The sequence below is a fragment of the Glandiceps talaboti genome, chromosome 2 (genome assembly GCF_964340395.1).
Source record: "Glandiceps talaboti chromosome 2, keGlaTala1.1, whole genome shotgun sequence".
NCBI lineage: Eukaryota > Metazoa > Hemichordata > Enteropneusta > Spengelidae > Glandiceps > Glandiceps talaboti.
The window spans coordinates 3,776,776-3,800,727 of record NC_135550.1 but is presented as its reverse complement, the minus strand read 5'-3'; the positions used below and the strand labels follow the sequence as shown (position 1 = coordinate 3,800,727).

General features: G+C 33.5%; 1 protein-coding gene across 1 annotated transcript; it reads left to right on the top strand.

The window, feature by feature from the left end:
- Nucleotides 1-3,667: 3,667 nt before the first annotated feature.
- On the top strand, nt 3,668-23,724 carry LOC144443587 (2-oxoisovalerate dehydrogenase subunit alpha, mitochondrial-like). Its single transcript, XM_078133130.1, has 9 exons — nt 3,668-3,775; nt 4,198-4,458; nt 5,959-6,067; nt 9,108-9,269; nt 9,635-9,779; nt 12,829-12,890; nt 13,334-13,475; nt 13,807-13,978; nt 20,716-23,724. The coding sequence occupies exons 1-9, from the start codon at nt 3,668-3,670 to the stop codon at nt 20,884-20,886; spliced, it is 1,332 nt and encodes a 443-aa protein (XP_077989256.1). The 3' UTR covers nt 20,887-23,724.
- The last annotated feature ends 228 nt before the right edge of the window (nt 23,725-23,952 follow it).

The following is a 23,952-nucleotide window of genomic DNA, read 5'->3' as shown; positions in this document are numbered from 1 at the left end:
GCAAAGTCTTTAGTTTTTAGGATACAAGCTTCAAATGTCATATACATTGTGCCATAGGAAACATGTATTGATGATAACAAAGGGCAAAGGTCCTATATAGCTTTTTGAGATAACTTTTGATTTTGTTGAGACTTTGCATAAATAGTAATGGATTTTAGTCATTTAATACCTGTAGAATACACAAGCCACAAGTTTGTATATGTATTATTGTCAAGAACAGCTATCACACATAATGTCACTTGTTGATGTAACTTTCACTATAACTCATTTACATATTTTATGGTAATTCAGCAAGCTTGAAATTTCATATAATTTGGCACACACACACACACATTGATGGTAACAATGCAAATATCCTGTAAAGCTAGATGGTATAGGTTTTGAGTTGAATTGGTCATTAGCATATATAGTTAATGAAGTTGAACAATTTAAGACCCATGTATATAGTAAATTAGAATTTTGCATTCCAACAATGTGTGCAGGAATAACAATGAAAAGACTTGCTTTTTCACCCTTATGGTAGGCATTCAGTTTACATCAGGTTTTTATAATAATAGTCATCAGGGAAGGAGTATTAAAGTGATATGTCACTCTTCACCCAAGGTTTTAAATCTCAGTGGATCATTAGAATTTTATATTAAACAGAATTACTTTTAATTGGGGTGGACCATTTGATATCCTGGGGAGAGCTTGGAAGATTTCGGGGAAAAAAAGATGCCAAATGGAGTTGCTTGAAAAAAAATCCGGATCTGAATGGGTAATGGAAAAAAAAGATGGACCACTGCTGCTAGAAAAAAAATGTCTGTCTTGGCAGGGAAATGATGCACAAGTTTGAGTGTACAGTTCAACCTGCTAGTACCTCTCCAACCAGGACACTTGTCAGATCATGACAAACATTTTCAAACACATGTCAGGGACCAGTCAGTTTCATATGCCTGTGGTACATAAATTATATAAATTTGTTCTTGTCTCTGTTTCTTTAATAATTTTAAAAAATATTACTTCATGTAAGTGTTCAAACATAACTATACATAAAATCATATACATGTATTACCTAGCTACCACACTAGTTACAGAACATGCCATGTAAATGTTTGGCTGTTTCACAATCAGTGCTTCACTTTTATCTTGCACTTTGGGGCAAAAATGAACTTGAAGGTTTTGTAATGGTACTCTTCATACTATTAGATAGTTTATAAAAGAACTTAATCTAAATTGTTCTAGTCTCTTCAGTATGAATTTGTCAAAAGGGATGAATATACATTCTATTTCGGACACTACATCTATCGACACTACAAATCAAGTTTCTATTGTACACTAGGTATGACCTCCTAAAGTGCTCTAACATACCAGTGACTTTACTATACATGCAATATCAATGACCCTATACCAATGTTACAGGCCCACTTTTATAACATGGAAAACTTATTTTAAAAGTTATATTTACTTTAGCTTTTTGAAGCTTGGCAATATTACCTCAGAGGCTATGAATAACCTAAAAATTGCCTAAATAGAAACAAAAACTCCAGATCTGCCAGGGGGAACCCCTTGGACTCCCTCACCCCAGAGGCCACTCATTCATTAAACCAACAATAAGATTCACCAAAATTGGTAAAAAACTTCAAAAGCTTCTAGGGGGAGACCCCCTAGGACCCCCCCATACATGTAAGAGATAGACATGTCCCAGTTTCAAATCAAAGTTCTTCCCTCCACCTCTTACTGTCAAGATGCTATGGAACTTTATTTCAAAAATGTTTCAACCTTATGTAGTTGCTTCTTACATGTTCGTGCTGTCTTGTAAAGCTTGCAAATTATTGTCTGAAAGTGTCTGTGAATAGCCTGAAAATTGGCTTTAAGAGTAAAAATCCTCCAGGGCTTCTAGGGGGAGACCCCCTAGAACCGACTCCCCCCCCCCCCACCATACACACACACACACACAAACACAAAGAGGTGGACATATCCAAGTCTCAAACCTCTTCTCTGTACAGCTTACTGTCAAGATGCTATGAAACTTTATTCACAGGGGTCAGTGACTTTTTGTCAGCCCAAGGGAAAAAAAAACACTGACCACCCTATCCCTCAAGGCTGGAGAAACTGATCGGTCTGTCTGAATGCTTGAGCTCACCAATCAAGTTCCCGATTTGCATTTTCAGTGTGTCATCATACCATGGCATAAAAACTGTCAATGATGTTTATTTAATTGAAAATCAAACATGTATGAAATATGTAGTTTTCTAAATATAATCTGTGTGTGATAGAACAGCATCTTTTTACTCTCTGTATTACCCTGTGTGAAAACCAAACAGAGAATTGTGGCAACAAAAGTAGGTGTTTAACATAGGCGTAAACAAATCTGGATATCTCTAAGAAGGAGAGAAAAAAAAGTTACCAGGATAGGTGAAGGAGAAAAAAAATAATTCACAGGCAAGCAGGTGGGGAAAAAATGATGACTCTCCACCAATCTTCCAAGGCCCCCCCCCCCCTTCCCCAGGATATCAAATGGTCTACCCCTTGACAAACTGTACACCTCTTTTCAAGAAGATTTCTTTATGACATTAAATTTGTGATATCAATATTTAATTTGTCTTAATGTATATGAAAGTTTGATGATTGCAGTGTGGTAGTTATGATGATTGTTGTACAGTCAGTTTTATTCAAATGTGACCTACAATCTAGTCATATGGGGATTTTGGATCCCACCTTTCCCCTACAATAAAAATCCCTAAACGACTGGATTATGTGGCAGGCTTGGCATCTGATGTGGTGAATATTGCTTGATTTCATGATATACCTCCATTACAATCATTTATTATTCATTTTTGATTTTGTTGTTCCTGGAGTGATGCCACTTTCAGGCAATCGAGCTGTATTCACCATATCAGATTTTAATCAGATCAGTGTACAAGTGGCTGGTTGAAGTCTCTTTAATTAACTTGTTTGGTTCTGAATGGCTAAAATCCATTGGCAAGATTGGAATGTTCACCATGACTGTGCCCCCTGGCAACCCAGCTCAGTATAATTTGGGGAGGATAAAGGTTGATTTGTACAGTATTGTCACATTATTCACTGTGGAAGGCATTTTTATGAATGTGTTATTATTATGGATTAATATGGTGAGCTTGATGAGTGTTTTATTCACAAAGTAACTTCTAGAATTATTCCATGGAAAATGTACCCTACATGTAGACATACTGTAAGACTAACGCTTCTACTCTTTCCGCTGTGCTGACATTTTGCTTTTCCATATTTTAGTAATACATAATGGATATCTTAATCATAAAAGCTCTGTCTAAATATTATAGTGCAGAGAGAGAGAGAGAGAGAGAGAGAGAGAGAGAGAGAGAGAGAGACAGAGACAGAGAGAGAGAGAGAGAGAGACAGAGAGAGAGAGAGAGAGACAGACAGACAGACAGACAGACAGACAGACAGACAGACAGAGAGTGTTTAAAAATATTTTGTTCATCGAATTTTCACTTGTTCTCTTCACCTCTCCCTCCGTTTATTTTGGATATATCATTTATAAACATAATACACTGTCTCTGGACTTTCCTGCGCCAGCGTAAGAGCGCCACGCACGTTGAAAGTGAAATGAACGTTTATTTTATGATGTCGTTGGTGGCAGTGTTTTACCCCCGGCCTGTGACCTCTGATAACCCAATACTCGAAAATGGCTGCCGTAAGGTTGATGTCGAAACTCGCTCTTGGGAAGACCATACAGTCTTCTTACAAGGTCGTTCTTCCAAGATCGTTACCACTTCGAACATTTTCGTGCACGGTAGGATGCACTCCTTTGTTTTAGCCTATCTTTATATAAATTATCAGCAGCTTCTTTACGTTGGTTGCAATATTTACTGTTGGCGTTGGAAGAAATCGTCATCATTAACGATGACCTAACCTGATTGCTAATTTTAACTTTGTATACAAGGAAGGGTGGTAGGATAACATCAACTAAACATGATGTGGAAGGCAGGTTGTGTAGTATGTGATGTAGACTTCGTTTTCACATTCTAGATACTAATACTATAGCATCTAGTGATTTCTTGCTTCACAGATTCCTCAATCTTGTGTTCAGTTGTTGTAACTTAACATCATGGAAGTATAACCCACAGGTACTTTACCGAAATATACTCTGTCTCACACGCATCATAAATGATGTACTTGATCAACTTATGCCACCACCATTCTATTCCATTTAAGGCAAGCCGATTCCAAGAATATGCAACAGAAGAAGACAAGCCTCAATTCCCAGGTGCTAAGACTGGATATACAGAGAAATTAGAATTCATTAGACCAGACATATACGATGGTATTCCTACATACAGAGTGCTAAACAAAAAGGGGGAAATAATTGATGCTGAAAATGACCCAAATCTTGACAAAGATTTTGTTGTCAAGATGTATAAAGCAATGACACAATTGAATACCATGGATAAAATCCTGTATGAATCCCAGCGACAAGTAAGTTTGAAAGTTTGTCAGTGTTGCTGTGTGTTTCTATCTATCTATCTATCTATCTATCTATCTATCTATCTATCTATCTATCTATCTATCTATCTATCTATCTATCTATCTATCTATCTATCTATCTATCTATCTATCTATCTATCTGTCTGTCTGTCTGTCTGTCTGTCTGTCTGTCTGTCTGTCTGTCTGTCTGTCTGTCTGTCTGTCTGTCTGTCTGTCTGTCTGTCTGTCTCTGTATGTATGTATGTATGTATGTATGTATGTATGTATGTATGTATTGTATGTATGTATGTCTGTCTGTCTGTCTGTCTGTCACTCACTGCTGTGTCTGTTTGTGTTTCTGTTTGTGCATGTCTCTGCCTGTCTGTCTGTCTGTCTGTCTGTCTGTCTGTCTGTCTGTCTGTCTGTCTGTCTGTCTGTATGTATGTGTCTGTGTGTCTGTTTCTATTTGTCTGTGTGTGTGTGTTTGTGTATGTGCCTGTCTGTATGTCTGTCTGTCTGTTTGTGTCTCTGTCTGTCTGTCTGTCTGTCTGTCTGTCTGTCTGTCTGTCTGTCTGTGTGTGTGTCTGTCTGTCTGTGTCTGGCTGGCTGTCTGTGTCTGTCTGTCTGTCTCTGTGTTTGTGTCTGTCTGTCTGTATGTGTGTGTGTGTATGTATGTGTATGTGTACATGTATGTGTATGTGTATATGTATATGTGTATAAGGGTGAACAAATCATTTTGTGAAATGGTGGTCCCCGGACCAGTGCCTTAAAAAATCCAGTGGTCCTGCTGAAAGCATTAGTGGTCCCAGGCCCCGCTAAGGTGAAACATTAAATCTTACCTTTGAATCTGTATATTCGGACGATTTTTTAACATAGTTATTATTAACAGTAAGGTACTAGTTCGACGGACCAGACAAGGTAAAATTTGTGTGGTCCGCCCCAAAAAATTGTTAGTCCAATTGGAACAGTGGATTTGTTCACCCCTAGGTCACTGTGTGTAACTGCATAAGTGAGCAATGGTGATTATTTCATCCATCCATAAGTGGACAATAAGAGTAAATTGTAATACCAGACAAATACCTGAGTGAAATGGATTAAAGTTATTTTTATTGAAAATGTTTGAATTGTGAAATTGAAAATGAAATCTTTGTGAGACTGAGAAATACCTCATTCATACACAACTTACCTGGTGCATGTTGCTTTGCATAATGCAAACCAGAACCAGAAGTTCCATTCCTATCATACATAATTTGAGAAAGTAAGATTTACTAGAAATCTTGTCCACATTTCATGAATACTCGAGCTTTACAAATTACACTTTGTCTCTAAGTTTTAGAAACCCACCCAACCCACCCACCCTCACCCCACCCCACACCACATCCACACCTAATAATTCATCTGCACTTTCATTAATTTTTTTGTCTTTGGATAATTGAAATATAAAGATTCAGTAATGCAGTTTCATGTCTTTCTATTAATATCATTGAAATATCCATATCTCATTTTGTACAGGGGCGTATATCTTTTTACATGACAAATTTTGGTGAAGAAGGAACTCATGTAGGAAGTGCTGCAGCCTTAGATGCTAAAGATCTTATCTGGGGGCAGTACAGAGAATCCGGTAAAACAAACATGTTTAGTATGCCTACACTATTACGCATTTGACTCTATTCTGAAATTCATAAAAGCTTAGATTGTTATATACACATTACATATTATTCAAAGTGTCCATGGCACACAGACATGTTGTGGTCTTACTTTCACAAGTTACCCAAACTATTAAGTAAAAATCACAGCAAATCTCTGTTTAAGTATCCATAAATAGTAAGGACTTTTTGAATTTATGGAGAATTTACATAAGTAAGTGCTGAAGGGCTCTCGGCAGTAACCATATACATTGTACCTTTACATGTAGAAATTCCTTCTTGAAAGACTTCTGTTTTACCTATCCATAGAACCATATTTTGTTACATATATAAAATAAATGATCATTTGCATTAGTGTGTGTGTGTGTGTGTGTGTGTGTGTGTGTGTGTGTGTGTGTGTGTGTGTGTGTGTGTGCGCGCGCACTCACAAAATTTGTATTTTACACTGCAGTGCATTACTGAAAACATTATTACATGGTGACGGATCAACTCGTCCCAAATTCAACTCGTCCTACTCAACTCATCCAACTTCAACTCGCCCCATTTTCAACTCACCCCAACTGTTTACAATATAATTTACCTTTGCATATATGAAATCGAAGCTAGTAGTACTCAGTTTGGAGGGTCTTTGGTATCTCGTATTCCACTGATGAAGTAACACTTGCGCTGTAAACACATACTACAATACTTAGTTGCGTTAACTAGGGAGAGGAGACACGTCTCCAAAACCTGTATGCGCTGAAGTCGTAATATTCTCCCTAGTTAGTATCATTTATTATTATTTCTTATTTGGGTTGTAAACATTAAGTCCTAATGTGAAAAGTGATATTCCATGACTGAGGAAAGTTGTTGTGCTAGTATAAGTTCTAGATCTAACAAACACTTAGCCAAAACCCACACCACTTTCTGCTACGAAATGTTACATTTGCTATGCTTCAACTGGCCACGTAGGTAAAATCATGTAAATTTTTCGGTCCCCGTACTTCGAGTCCATGTATCGTTTAGATTTATAAATGTTTTCTAGTGTTGTTGGGGCAAGTTGAAAATAGGGTGAGTTGAAAATGGGACGAGTTGAAAATGGGGCGAGTTGAAATTGGGGAGAGTTGAAATAGGACAAGTTGAAATTGAGAATTGCAATCTTATTACATACCTACATACAAATGAGCACAGATTTGTCTTAGTACATAAAATTAGTCAAATTCACAATAGTATTTTTGTGAAATTTGCTGTTCTGGATAAATAAACCTATATAATAATACAGAACCCTTTGTTCCAGTTTTATACATTGCCAAGACTGGCCAAGCAGTGTACATATAGTTTAATTAGCATTTTCCAAATTTTGTACTTTATATCTTTCTCTGTTTTATACACACTAAGGTATAAATCTTCAAGTCACAGAAACTATGATGAATAAAACTTGTTTTAAACACTAACATAAGACATTAGGTGATCATTGTTAGCATTCAACAGTGTTGCAGCCAGCCTTTTGAAAGAGTGGGACAAAGTGTCCCAAGACTTTCATTTTTCTGGGTCATCATAAATTTACTTGTAACATTATAAAAAAAAGTGCCAATGGCATTGTAGCACAACTGTACAGTTTAAAAAAATATTTACATGTACCCACATGCTGATCCATGCTAGATATTTGCTGAATGATTTATGCAGCTGCCTATCATATCCAACCCTGTTGTTATCTATGCAATATACGCGATCATGTGGGTATTGCTATAGGCATGGTCATGTTGCTATACATATTTGCATACAATTTTAGTGTGGGTCATCACAAAAACCCCTCTGGCTGCTACACTGTTCAAGACAAAGGCTATGATTACAGACATGTTTGGAAAGCTAATCAGTTGTGTTTTGAATTCAGTAAACTTCCTCAGATGTATGACATGACTATCAGTGTCACTGAATAATTTGTATAATTTTTTTAAAAAGCCCTATTTTTAGAACTACAACATTGGGTCCTATCCATCTGTCCATTATCACCTGTATCTCAGACATGCATGGGAAAATTTCAACCAAACCTGGCACAAATATCAGATGCTATAGTCAGCATATGCATGTCACTTTGTTTCACAACATTCGTGATAATTCCCGAATGGTAGTCATATTTTTTGCAAAAGTTCAGATTTTGCCGAATATTAAACTCAGGAAGCTTAATAGATGGAGACCTCATTTGAGTGTCTACACCCATACTATCTTTGATGAGCTTCTAATGATTAGTCACCCTTGACCTTGACCCATATCTTCAAGGTCAGATAACTGAAAGTGTCCAAGGTGTATATGTTCTCATCTGACATGCACTGGCCAATTTCAAGCAAACCTGGCACACATGTCAGATACAGTAGTCCACATATGGATATTACTTTGTTTCACAACATTCACAGCAGTGGTCAAATGACAGTCATAAAAGTTCACCTTAATAGATGCAGACCACCTTTGAGTGTCTACACTCATATTACCTATGATGACCTTTTTAATAAGATGTTGACCTCTCACCTAGACCTCTGTTCTAGGTCAAGCAACCAAAACTATTCAGAGTCTGAATATACACATCTGACATGCATTAAATTTCAATCAAAGCTTGCACTAATGCAGATACAGTAATCCACATACATGTACATCCCTTCATAGTGCGACCTTCACAATAATTGCTGAACACAATGTTGCACCCAGACTGAGTTTTGTGTCATTTGAAACACATTTTCTTTGCCTGACCCACTTTTCACATTCTGAAAGATGCTCTAATATAAAAATTCCAAACTTAAGTGATTAATCAATTTTAATAGCTATGTACTAAATTTTATAAAATGATAAAATTATTTTATAATTTAAAAATCCCGAAATCACTACCCAATCCTCATCCATCTGGCCACTTTAAACCATATACATATTATAATGATTGATTAATAAGATTAAATTAACTCTTAAGCTTGCCAAGTAATTTAACACATTTAATTTAACACTTTTCTGTTCATGCTAGTACATATTGTTACATTTCCTCCCCAGGTGTGTTGATGTGGAGGGGTTTCCCATTGGAACAGTTCATGGCTCAGTGCTATGGCAATGCTGATGACCTTGGCAAAGGTAGACAAATGCCTGTCCATTATGGTAGTAGAGATTTAAACTTTGTCACAATATCATCAACGCTGGCTACACAGATGCCTCAAGGTGAGACTGACGTGTAATAACATTATAGTTTATGCAGTAGTATTGTCAGATACATGATTGTGTAACTAGAAAATCTATGATGTAATTGTGTGTAGTTCTACCTATCTACCCTTCATCTATTTTGATAGATTGTACTCTCTGACACCTTTCCAACAATAACAGCAATATTTTAGTGAGAAGGTATTTTAGTGTTTACTTTATGTCACCACAAAACTATAACTGCTAAACATAAATATACATTTTGCAGTTGTTACTAGTAGTGTTTATGCTGTGATAAGATAAACTAACTCTACACAATATTTCCACTGTTAGTGGGTCTAATGTCATCATAAGGAAATAGCTAACTTGCACAATCTTCCATTCAGCTGTTGGTAGTGCATATGCCATCAAAAGAAAAGGACAAGATAATTGTGTTATGTGTTACTTTGGTGATGGAGCTGCCAGTGAGGGTGATGCACATGCTGCCTTGAACTTTTCTGCTACTCTAGATGCACCTATCATTTTCTTCTGGTAAGTTATGACAAAAATCAAATGTGTTCTCATACGGTAGCATTGATAATCATTTTCTTCTGGTAAGTTATGACAAAAATCAAATGTGTTCTCATATGGTAGCATTGATAATCATTTTCTTCTGGTAAGTTATGACAAAAATCAAATGTGTTCTCATACGGTAGCATTGATAATCATTTTCTTCTGGTAAGTTATGACAAAAATCAAATGTGTTCTCATACGGTAGCATTGATAATCATTTTCTTCTGGTAAGTTATGACAAAAATCAAATATGTTCTCATACGGTAGCATTGATAATCATTTTCTTCTGGTAAGTTATGACAAAAATCAAATGTGTTCTCATACGGTAGCATTGAAAATCATTTTCTTCAGGTAAGTTATGACAGTCTGTTCTCATGTGACCATACTGTAGCAATGAAAATATTGTGATACTATGTTATTTATTTACTTGAAAGTATAGAAAGTAGAGTCAAGTTCAGTGTATTGTTATTTATTTATTTACTTGAAAGTATAGAAAGTAGAGTCAAGTTCAGTGTATTGTTATTTATTTACTTGAATGTATAGAAAGTAGAGTCAAGTTCAGTGTATTGTTATTTATTTATTTACTTGAAAGTATAGAAAGTAGAGTCAAGTTCAGTGTATTGTTATTTATTTACTTGAATGTATAGAAAGTAGAGTCAAGTTCAGTGTATTGTTATTTATTTATTTACTTGAAAGTATAGAAAGTAGAGTCAAGTTCAGTGTATTGTTATTTATTTACTTGAAAGTATAGAAAGTAGAGTCAAGTTCAGTGTATTGTTATTTATTTACTTGAAAGTATAGAAAGTACAGTCAAGTTCAGTGTATTCTTATTTATTTATTTACTTGAAAGTATAGAAAGTAGAGTCAAGTTCAGTGTATTGTTATTTATTTACTTGAATGTATAGAAAGTAGAGTCAAGTTCAGTGTATTGTTATTTATTTATTTACTTGAAAGTATAGAAAGTAGAGTCAAGTTCAGTGTATTGTTATTTATTTACTTGAATGTATAGAAAGTAGAGTCAAGTTCAGTGTATTGTTATTTATTTATTTACTTGAAAGTATAGAAAGTAGAGTCAAGTTCAGTGTATTGTTATTTATTTACTTGAATGTATAGAAAGTAGAGTCAAGTTCAGTGTATTGTTATTTATTTATTTACTTGAAAGTATAGAAAGTAGAGTCAAGTTCAGTGTATTGTTATTTATTTACTTGAAAGTATAGAAAGTAGAGTCAAGTTCAGTGTATTGTTATTTATTTACTTGAAAGTATAGAAAGTACAGTCAAGTTCAGTGTATTCTTATTTATTTATTTACTTGAAAGTATAGAAAGTAGAGTCAAGTTCAGTGTATTGTTATTTATTTACTTGAATGTATAGAAAGTAGAGTCAAGTTCAGTGTATTGTTATTTATTTATTTACTTGAAAGTATAGAAAGTAGAGTCAAGTTCAGTGTATTGTTATTTATTTACTTGAAAGTATAGAAAGTAGAGTCAAGTTCAGTGTATTGTTATTTATTTACTTGAAAGTATAGAAAGTAGAGTCAAGTTCAGTGTATTGTTATTTATTTACTTGAAAGTATAGAAAGTAGAGTCAAGTTCAGTGTATTGTTATTTATTTACTTGAAAGTATAGAAAGTAGAGTCAAGTTCAGTGTATTGTTATTTATTTACTTGAAAGTATAGAAAGTAGAGTCAAGTTCAGTGTATTGTTATTTATTTACTTGAAAGTATAGAAAGTAGAGTCAAGTTCAGTGTATTGCTATTTATTTACTTGAATGTATAGAAAGTAGAGTCAAGTTCAGTGTATTGTTATTTATTTATTTACTTGAATGTATAGAAAGTAGAGTCAAGTTCAGTGTATTGTTATTTATTTACTTGAAAGTATAGAAAGTAGAGTCAAGTTCAGTGTATTGTTATTTATTTACTTGAAAGTATAGAAAGTAGAGTCAAGTTCAGTGTATTGTTATTTATTTACTTGAAAGTATAGAAAGTAGAGTCAAGTTCAGTGTATTGTTATTTATTTACTTGAAAGTATAGAAAGTAGAGTCAAGTTCAGTGTATTGTTATTTATTTACTTGAAAGTATAGAAAGTAGAGTCAAGTTCAGTGTATTGTTATTTATTTACTTGAAAGTATAGAAAGTAGAGTCAAGTTCAGTGTATTGTTATTTATTTACTTGAAAGTATAGAAAGTAGAGTCAAGTTCAGTGTATTGTTATTTATTTACTTGAATGTATAGAAAGTAGAGTCAAGTTCAGTGTATTGTTATTTATTTACTTGAAAGTATAGAAAGTAGAGTCAAGTTCAGTGTATTGTTATTTATTTACTTGAATGTATAGAAAGTAGAGTCAAGTTCAGTGTATTGTTATTTATTTACTTGAAAGTATAGAAAGTAGAGTCAAGTTCAGTGTATTGTTATTTATTTACTTGAATGTATAGAAAGTAGAGTCAAGTTCAGTGTATTGTTATTTATTTACTTGAAAGTATAGAAAGTAGAGTCAAGTTCAGTGTATTGTTATTTATTTGCTTGAAAGTATAGAAAGTAGAGTCAAGTTCAGTGTATTGTTATTTATTTACTTGAATGTATAGAAAGTAGAGTCAAGTTCAGTGTATTGTTATTTATTTACTTGAAAGTATAGAAAGTAGAGTCAAGTTCAGTGTATTGTTATTTATTTACTTGAATGTATAGAAAGTAGAGTCAAGTTCAGTGTATTGTTATTTATTTACTTGAAAGTATAGAAAGTAGAGTCAAGTTCAGTGTATTGTTATTTATTTACTTGAATGTATAGAAAGTAGAGTCAAGTTCAGTGTATTGTTATTTATTTACTTGAATGTATAGAAAGTAGAGTCAAGTTCAGTGTATTGTTATTTATTTGCTTGAAAGTATAGAAAGTAGAGTCAAGTTCAGTGTATTGTTATTTAAGAGTAGTGAAAGTGTAAGGCCATCAATGCACAGTGATTTGACAGAAATTTCAGAAAATCTGTACTACTTCTACTAGGTATTTACAGTAAACATTGATTTGGTTTCTTTCCATCAGCCGCAACAATGGATATGCAATTTCTACACCAACATATGAACAGTACAGAGGTGATGGCATTGGTAAGTCACTCAGTTTACTTGATTGTATCATCATGCATGATGTTTGATTTATGTGAATATGAAAATTTATTTAGTTTTGTTGGATCATTTTGACCAGGACAACGTGAAATCACATACAAAATTTTTCCTAAGGCTTAGCATAAAAAAATAAGACCTATTAAAATGCAGCTAAATGCCCATAAACATAGATGTATACCATCATCTTGGTGAGGAACCTCAAAAATACCTAATGCACCAAAGTTGATTGCACCAACCCTTGGCAATATCCTAATGCTAGTAGATGTTTACCTACTTAATAGTAATACTACCCCATTCATTTCTCTTGACTAAGTTTTACAAAATCTCACACAAAGACTTGTTTCCAAAATGCTTTGTTGTCCGATATATATTTGTAAGAGATTCAAATTTGTTAAGTGGATTTTATTGTTTTGATTTTATTTCAGCTGCTAGAGGTCCTGGTTACGGTATGGCCACAATAAGAGTTGATGGTAATGATGTGTTTGCTGTATACAATGCAGTGAAGGCAGCCAGAAGAATATGTATTAATGAAAGTAGACCAATCCTTATTGAAGCAATGACGTACAGGTTGGTATTCATATGTTTGGTTTCTAGGCAATACAGAGTCAGCTGTGTTCTTTACCTTTCTTTGGAAAGATACACTTCTTGTTTGAAAGATATGCAATGAGGAGCCATGTAATGATAACATAATTTTGATTGTTGGCAGCCATCTGTGTATTCATTCTGAAGGGGCACTGATGTTATGTTTGAAAAGGGCTACTTGTTTTGAAAGCGACTTCTTTTTGCTCAATTGGTTTTTGATAAGGCTTATTGACCATACCATCATATTGAACACATCTTTCTTGATGACCAATTTGACTACAATAAGATGTAAACTAGATCTGTAATCTGTTCACAGAATTGGACATCACAGTACAAGTGATGACTCATCAGCGTACAGGTCTGTAGACGAAGTCAACTACTGGGACAAACAAGATCACCCAATCAGCAGACTTCGTAAATACATGCTAACCCAAGGTTGGTGGAGTACAGAGGAAGAGAAGGCCTGGATGAAAGAGACAAGGGAAAGAGTAGGTTTTGTTGATTACAATAGACTTTTTGTGATTTATGGTTGCTTTACCATTGCCAATGTATAGATTTGTGATTTAATACAAATAGGTAAATGTACATTGACTAATACCATAGCCAATTGACAAATGTCAATGTATGCCTTGTATTAATTCACCTTTATAAAATATCTTGGATAAATTCACCTGTATAAAATGTCTTGGATAAATTCACCTTTATAAAATGTTCTTGGAAGTTGGGTAAATTCACCTGTATAAAATGTTGTGGATAAATTCACCTGTATAAAATGTCTTGGAAGTTGGGTAAATCACCTGTATAAAATGTCTTGGAAGTTGGGTAAATTCACCTGTATAAAATGTTGTGGATAAATTCACCTGTATAAAATGTGTTGGAAGTTGGGTGAATCACCTGTATAAAATGTCTTGGGTATTAAAATTCACCTTTATAAAATGTCTTTGGTAAATTCACCTTGAAGACTTGATAATACCAGCTTGGTATAAACCTGCAAATACATACAATGATTGGTTGCCGAATTGTAATATACATTCCCAATAGTAGTTATGCCATGTATACTAATATACATTCCCAATAGTAGTTATGCCATGTATACTAATATACATTCCCAATAGTAGATATGCCATGTATACTAATATACATCCCCAATAGTAGATATGCCATGTATACTAATATACATTCCCATTAGTTATACCATGTATACTAATATACATTCTCAATAGTAGATATACCATGTATACTAATATACATCCTCAATAGTAGTTATACCATGTATACTAATATACATTCTCAATAGTAAGTAGTTATACCATGTATACTAATATACATTCCCATTAGTAGTTATGCCATGTATACTAATATACATCCTCAATAGTAGTTATACCATGTATACTAATATACATTCCCAATAGTAGTTATGCCATGTATACTAATATACATTCCCAATAGTAGTTATGCCATGTATACTAATATACATCCTCAATAGTAGTTATACCATGTATACTAATATACATTCCCAATAGTAGTTATGCCATGTATACTAATATACATCCCCAATAGTAGTTATGCCATGTATACTAATATACATCCTCAATAGTAGTTATACCATGTATACTAATATACATTCCCAATAGTAGTTATGCCATGTATACTAATATACATCCCCAATAGTAGTTATGCCATGTATACTAATATACATTCCCATTAGTAGTTATGCCATGTATACTAATGTACATTCCCAATAGTAGTTATGCCATGTATACTAATATACATTCCCAATAGTAGTTATGTCATGTATACTAATATACATTCCCAATAGTAGTTATGCCATGTATACTAATATACATTCCCAATAGTAGTTATGCCATGTATACTAATATACATTCCCAATAGTAGTTATGCCATGTATACTAATATACATCCTCAATAGTAGTTATACCATGTATACTAATATACATCCTCAATAGTAGTTATGCCATGTATACTAATATACATTCCCAATAGTAGTTATGCCATGTATACTAATATACATCCCCAATAGTAGATATGCCATGTATACTAATATACATTCCCAATAGTAGTTATGCCATGTATACTAATGTACATTCTCAATAGTAGTTATGCCATGTATACTAATATACATCCCCAATAGTAGTTATGCCATGTATACTAATATACATTCTCAATGGTAGTTATACCATGTATACTAATATACATTCCCAATAGTAGTTATGCCATGTATACTAATATACATTCCCAATAGTAGTTATGCCATGTATACTAATATACATTCCCAATAGTAGTTATGCCATGTATACTAATATACATTCTCAATGGTAGTTATACCATGTATACTAATATACATTCCCAATAGTAGTTATGCCATGTATACTAATATACATTCCCAATAGTAGTTATGCCATGTATACTAATATACATTCCCAATAGTAGTTATGCCATGTATACTAATATACATTCTCAATAGTAGTTATACCATGTATACTAATATACATTCCCATTAGTAGTTATGCCATGTATACTAATATACATCCTCAATAGTAGTTATACCATGTATACTAATATACATCCCCAATAGTAGTTATGCCATGTATACTAATATACATCCTCAATAGTAGTTATACCATGTATACTAATATACATCCTCAATAGTAGTTATGCCATGTATACTAATATACATTCCCAATAGTAGTTATGCCATGTATACTAATATACATCCCCAATAGTAGATATGCCATGTATACTAATATACATTCCCAATAGTAGTTATACCATGTATACTAATATACATTCCCAATAGTAGTTATGCCATGTATACTAATATACATCCCCAATAGTAGTTATGCCATGTATACTAATATACATCCCCAATAGTAGTTATGCCATGTATACTAATATACATTCCCAATAGTAGTTATGCCATGTATACTAATATACATTCCCAATAGTAGTTATGCCATGTATACTAATATACATTCCCAATAGTAGTTATGCCATGTATACTAATATACATCCCCAATAGTAGTTATGCCATGTATACTAATATACATTCCCAATAGTAGATATGCCATGTATACTAATATACATTCCCAATAGTAGTTATGCCATGTATACTAATATACATTCCCAATAGTAGATATGCCATGTATACTAATATACATCCCCAATAGTAGATATGCCATGTATACTAATATACATCCCCAATAGTAGTTATACCATGTATACTAATATACATCCCCAATAGTAGTTATGCCATGTATACTAATATACATCCCCAATAGTAGTTATGCCATGTATACTAATATACATCCCCAATAGTAGTTATGCCATGTATACTAATGTACATTCTCAATAGTAGTTATGCCATGTATACTTAATGTATATCCAAACCAGAGTATATACATGTACATATTTCATTTGCCAAAAGTTGAAAAGAAAACCAAATCAACATATCAAAGTGAGGAAAAGGAATTAGTTAAGTAAATACCTCAGCAATGAAAGGTAAATAAAAAAGTAACTATAAACTCCTAGCTGGACCACAAAAAATAGTTTGTTCAAATTAGTCTGGGTTTTGTGACCCAAGGAAAACACAATAATATAATACATATAACAAGAACAAAAAGCAAAAAAAAAAAATCCATATGCATGAAGGGCAACGTCTTAATACAAATGATTACACCTGTTGAATATATAGAAGGGCCAAACGAGGGTTTCTAACAATGTGTGACAAAATTTATGTTAGTCTTAGTAAATACTGCTTTTATTGGGATTTAAAGGTAGATCATGATCCCGTTTTTTTCAGCTGGTCGGGTAATGAGTTCAAGTGTTTGGTGGCTGTGTACTTTAAATTGTGTTGGCTCAAAGTGAGATTAACTTTTAGGAGTGTAGAAATTGTCTTGTGTTGACAGTCTCGTCATATAATTATGTAGTATTTAATATGTCAAGGTAGTCGTGTACTGTCTGTGAGAAATTGTTGTTTTTTTCAAATCAAAGATAAATAAACAAGTATTAAATATACATAACCGGTGAACATTTAAGATGCTTACCAGTAGTTGGTGAAACAGAGGATCAGAGGGAGCATGACAATCTGACAATGTGATGAGTCAGATTACTTTCTTCTGTAGATTTAAGATGGGTTGTATAGGTATTTGTCTGTATCTCTATATATGTAAGATAAATGGGGTAATATCATGGAATTACAGAGTACTAGTAGGAGGAGAATTGATTTTGGCATTTAATGTTACATTTTTCAGATAATTCCTATGATTCGCAAATTGACTTTATATTTCAATATGTGAATCCCAAAGCATGTGTTGATCTAAACATACTCCAAGTTAATTAATTGAAGCAATGTGGAGTATCTGAGACTGATTAATGCTCAGGCTCCCCTCTGTTGTCACAGACCTTTGAGATATCTTGTTGATTATCATGAAATTGGTCTTATCCGCGTTGATTGTGAGCATATTTGCATCACACCAATTGCAGACTTTCCTGAAATCAAAATTTAAGAGGTCAAGCTGAATGCTATCAGATTTGTCATTAATGAATTGAAACAGATTCATGTCATCAGCAAACAGATGAAAAGTTAAATGCATTTGTGGAGTGTATGATATCATTGATGTAGATCAAAAAAAGGTATCAATTATCTGTGTCAAATTATATGTATTGAGAAGTGCGTTATAGTGGATAGCAGATGGAAAATCTGATGATGTATCAATTATCTGTGTCAAATTATATGTATTGAGAAGTGTGTTATAGTGGATAGCAGATGAAATATCTGATGATGTATCAATTATCTGTGTCAAATTATATGTATTGAGAAGTGTGTTATAGTGGATAGGAGATGAAATATCTGATGATGTATCGATTATCTGTGTCAAATTATATGTATTGAGAAGTGTGTTATAGTGGATAGCAGATGAAATATCTGATGATGTATCGATTATCTGTGTCAAATTATATGTATTGAGAAGTGTGTTATGGTGGATAGCAGATGGAAAATCTGATGATGTATCAATTATCTGTGTCAAATTATATGTATTGAGAAGTGTGTTATAGTGGATAGCAGATGGAAAATCTGATGATGTATCAATTATCTGTGTCAAATTATATGTATTGAGAAGTGTGTTATAGTGGATAGGAGATGAAATATCTGATGATGTATCGATTATCTGTGTCAAATTATATGTATTGAGAAGTGTGTTATAGTGGATAGCAGATGGAAAATCTGATGATGTATCAATTATCTGTGTCAAATTATATGTATTGAGAAGTGTGTTATAGTGGATAGCAGATGGAAAATCTGATGATGTATCAATTATCTGTGTCAAATTATATGTATTGAGAAGTGTGTTATGGTGGATAGCAGATGAAATATCTGATGATGTATCAATTATCTGTGTCAAATTATATGTATTGAGAAGTGTGTTATGGTGGATAGCAGATGAAATATCTGATGATGTATCAATTATCTGTGTCAAATTATATGTATTGAGAAGTGTGTTATGGTGGATAGCAGATGAAATATCTGATGATGTATCAATTATCTGTGTCAAATTATATGTATTGAGAAGTGTGTTATGGTGGATAGCAGATGAAATATCTGATGATGTATCAATTATCTGTGTCAAATTATATGTATTGAGAAGTGTGTTATAGTGGATAGGAGATGAAATATCTGATGATGTATCGATTATCTGTGTCAAATTATATGTATTGAGAAGTGTGTTATGGTGGATAGCAGATGAAATATCTGATGATGTATCAATTATCTGTGTCAAATTATATGTATTGAGAAGTGTGTTATAGTGGATAGGAGATGAAATATCTGATGATGTATCGATTATCTGTGTCAAATTATATGTATTGAGAAGTGTGTTATAGTGGATAGCAGATGAAATATCTGATGATGTATCGATTATCTGTGTCAAATTATATGTATTGAGAAGTGTGTTATAGTGGATAGCAGATGAAATATCTGATGATGTATCGATTATCTGTGTCAAATTATATGTATTGAGAAGTGTGTTATGGTGGATAGCAGATGAAATATCTGATGATGTATCAATTATCTGTGTCAAATTATATGTATTGAGAAGTGTGTTATAGTGGATAGGAGATGAAATATCTGATGATGTATCGATTATCTGTGTCAAATTATATGTATTGAGAAGTGTGTTATAGTGGATAGGAGATGAAATATCTGATGATGTATCGATTATCTGTGTCAAATTATATGTATTGAGAAGTGTGTTATAGTGGATAGCAGATGAAATATCTGATGATGTATCGATTATCTGTGTCAAATTATATGTATTGAGAAGTGTGTTATAGTGGATAGCAGATGAAATATCTGATGATGTATCAATTATCTGTGTCAAATTATATGTATTGAGAAGTGTGTTATGGTGGATAGCAGATGAAATATCTGATGATGTATCAATTATCTGTGTCAAATTATATGTATTGAGAAGTGTGTTATGGTGGATAGCAGATGAAATATCTGATGATGTGTCAATTATCTGTGTCAAATTATATGTATTGAGAAGTGTGTTATGGTGGATAGCAGATGAAATATCTGATGATGTGTCAATTATCTGTGTCAAATTATATGTATTGAGAAGTGTATTATGGTGGATAGCAGATGAAATATCTGATGATGTGTCAATTATCTGTGTCAAATTATATGTATTGAGAAGTGTGTTATGGTGGATAGCAGATGAAATATCTGATGATGTGTCAATTATCTGTGTCAAATTATATGTATTGAGAAGTGTGTTATGGTGGATGATAATAGATGGAATATCTGATGATGTGTCAATGTTCATATCCCCCAGGATGATACAATCATTACCTGTTGCTAACATCTGGTCTAGGCATGCCTCTAAACTGACAATGAATTCTTTAAAAGGGGTATTTGGTTTCCTATAAGTGACACCTATGGTAACCTTTTTGTCATTAATGATGGATTTAATGACTGATTCACAGTGACCAATTTTACTTGTGTTTATCTAAATTTTTTGTAAATTCTTGGTAATACCGTGTACATACATTTCTTAAGTTAGAAACAGTTTTGAAATGTGTGATTTTTTTTTGTTTCAGGTATAAAATATACATGCTTCACAAAGCAGAGAAAAGTTCAAAACTATACATCATAATGTTGTCCTGTCATAAATTTACATAAATTATATATTTTTGTTTGTTCCAGGTAATGCACACATTTCAAGAAGCAGAGAAAACTTTGAAACCAAGGCCAAGAGAATTATTCTATGATGTATATGATAAGCCTTCAGTAAGATTACAACGACAGATTGAAGAGATGGAGAACATGGTTGATAGACATCGAGATGTCTACCCAGTGGATAATTTCCAGGAATAGATATCTGTAGTAAATATACATAGACATCAATTCTAATAAACTCCCATTGTAAACTATATACCATTCACAGCTTTCCCCAGTAAACTCCCATTGTAAACTATATACTATTCACAGCTTCCCCAGAAAACTCCAGGAAAATTTATATTAACGCTTGTTCATATGTAAGAAAAACATTCTCCAAGCATCTCATACTGCAACTAAGTACAAAACCAATTAGTAAATAATCATGTCATTGTAGTCACCATTATAGTGAGATTTTTTTGTCTCGCTAAATGTTGAAAAACACACCACTTTTTGTCTTCAAGCAAACAATCAGAGAGGGTCAGTATCAGGCAAACAAAACAAACAAACAAAAATATGGCCTTGTGTGAAGTATGTTGCACAGATCTGTCATCATCTAGAAATAACAGTGAAACTACACTCATAATACCTGGGAGTAGTACCCTAGCTACTACCTGGTAGTTTGTTAATCAGAACATACCATAATAAGAGATTGAAGCTACCCCTGGAGAAATTACTCTAACATTGCCTTGGAGTACTTTAGCTGCTCACTTCCTAGTTAGTACATAAGAGAATGGAGCTACCCTACTATTGCCTTAAAGTACCCTAGCTTGTTAATCAGTACGTAATAACAAACTGGAGCTATGGCAGGAGTTACTCTCACATTGCCTGGGATTACCTTAGCTACTAGCTTACTAATCAGATTGGAACCACCTTTACATTGCCTAAGAGTACCCTAGCTTTATTCCTATAGTTAGTACATAACAAGAGAGTAGAGCTCTACCCTTGCAGCTATCTTCATATTGCCTGGGAGTATTTTAGCTGCTGTCTTACTAATCAGTACATACGAGAGTAGAGCTACCGTTATATTACCTGAAGTACCCTAGCTTCCACGTTACTATAGATAGTACATACTAAGAGATATACAGCTTTCCAGGGAATTACCAATACAATGCCTTGGAGAACCTTAGCTGCTAACATAAAACTCATCAGAGATTGTGGTTACCCTGACTTTGCCAGGAAGTAACCTAGCTTCTGAGCCTACTAGTTAGTGCATACTAACACAGTGCAGTGGAGCTACTCCAGGACTACCATCATATCACCTGGGTGAATCCTAGCCTAGATGATATCATACTAGTATTCTATACAAAACTTTAGACATTTACTCTTTGAGATATATACTACTCAATAGTTTGTAAGCATACACTTCTTTGCAATTCACTTTGTTTGATAAACTCACTCTGTAACTTTGCTATGTGTCTTATTTCCATTACATTGCTGTGTCTCTTTATAATTTGTGTTTTGTCTATATCTATCAGTATTAAAGAATACTTTTCAATGAACATAACTGAGTGTGTTACTAACAAAGATATATCCAGAGAGTGGAACTACCTTACAAGCTATCCTTGAATTGCCTCAGATTGCCAGGTTATCATTTTGATATTTCGGAGCAAATGTTGGTGTTAGTACCCTAAATATTTTTTTACAAGGAGTTTAGTAGTGAACAGTTCACATGGCCACTTATCAACTTTGTGCATGACACTGACTTGTAAGTATTTAGCGCTTTGTTTCTCACATTACTTTCATTTACTATAAAGGCTTTGTACAGTTAAAAAAAATGGACTCTGTAAAATTCATGTTCTTTGTGTATAACAGAAATTGTACAGATTTTATGACAACATTAGCTCATTTTTCATGTGTCTACAATTTGTAGTGTTTGCAGTTAAAGTGCACCTCAGGATAGGGTAGGGGAAGTGTAAATCAGTATCTGTCGTCAGAAATCAGACATCAATGCACTTATGATCTCCTCAGACAAACCCTGCCATGCAGTTTCACGAAATGTAAAAGTTCCATAAAAATTGAAATAATTGTTATGAAAACTTTCAAATATGGTCAATTTATTAATTTTCCAACAAGAATTACATTGGCCATCCTGTATCACTGTTTTGCAAACCTAATAAATTATAAAAAGTGCATGTCACTATACAAAATGAAGTATATACATGACAAGCCCTGAATATAAACATAGTGTATTTCAGAGAGAAAGCTATATCACAGTTCCTCTATGTCAAAAGAATTTGATGTTTTGACTATCAAAATGTTTGTATGTGGAGAACTCTAATGTATATTATTGTGATGAATTCCTTACAGGTGACTACAATACCTACTTACCTTGCAATGAATTATACTTTGACTTGTACAAATCACAGCCATGTAACAGTCATCAATCAATATCATCAGTTTAACTCTTTGGCAGTTTACATACGCTGCTATGGCTACCATACCAATGATGCAAAATATTGTTTTTGTTTGAAGGAGGTGTATGTCCAGCATACTAAGTAAGCTGTAGAGAAGTGAATTACAACACAACAGTATGGGCTATATGTCTAATAACTACACATCCTGGTTGGATGATCATGAATTCAGTTGATAGAACTTCATAATAAGTGTGTAATCTAGAACAATCTTTGTGTATATACCTGTTATTTATAACCCAGCAATAGAGATGGCCCTGTGGACTAGTGGCCAATAAACATAGCCATGTTAACATTTGTTGTGACTTGGTTACCACCATATGGATGAGTGGCCAAATTTAGAATAACAAGAGTTTAGTCGTTGGTTGTAAGAGGATTGGGGTGAAATGACAAAGTTGTTTAGATGTACAGGTCTCCTCAAATATTTATCTTTTACTGTTGGAGTATACAACCCAGCAAACTGATGTTGTTTTTGTTTTTGTATAAAAAACCCTTTTACCAATCATGTGCTAATAAGAGAAATATGTTGACATATAATTCAATAGATATGATATATAAAACTGTTTTGAAGAGTTTACAATAAAGATGATTACTTGTCTACCAGGGTTTATTTTCTTTAGTCACAAGTACCCAGTGGTATGAGTGTGATGTTATCTCATGATTATGTCTGTGTTGTGTCTGTGTCTGTGTCTGTGTTGTGTTGTGTTGTATGTATGTATGTATGTATGTATGTATGTATGTATGTATGCATGTATGTATGTATGTATGTATGTATGTATGTATGTATGTATGTATGTATGCATGTATGTAT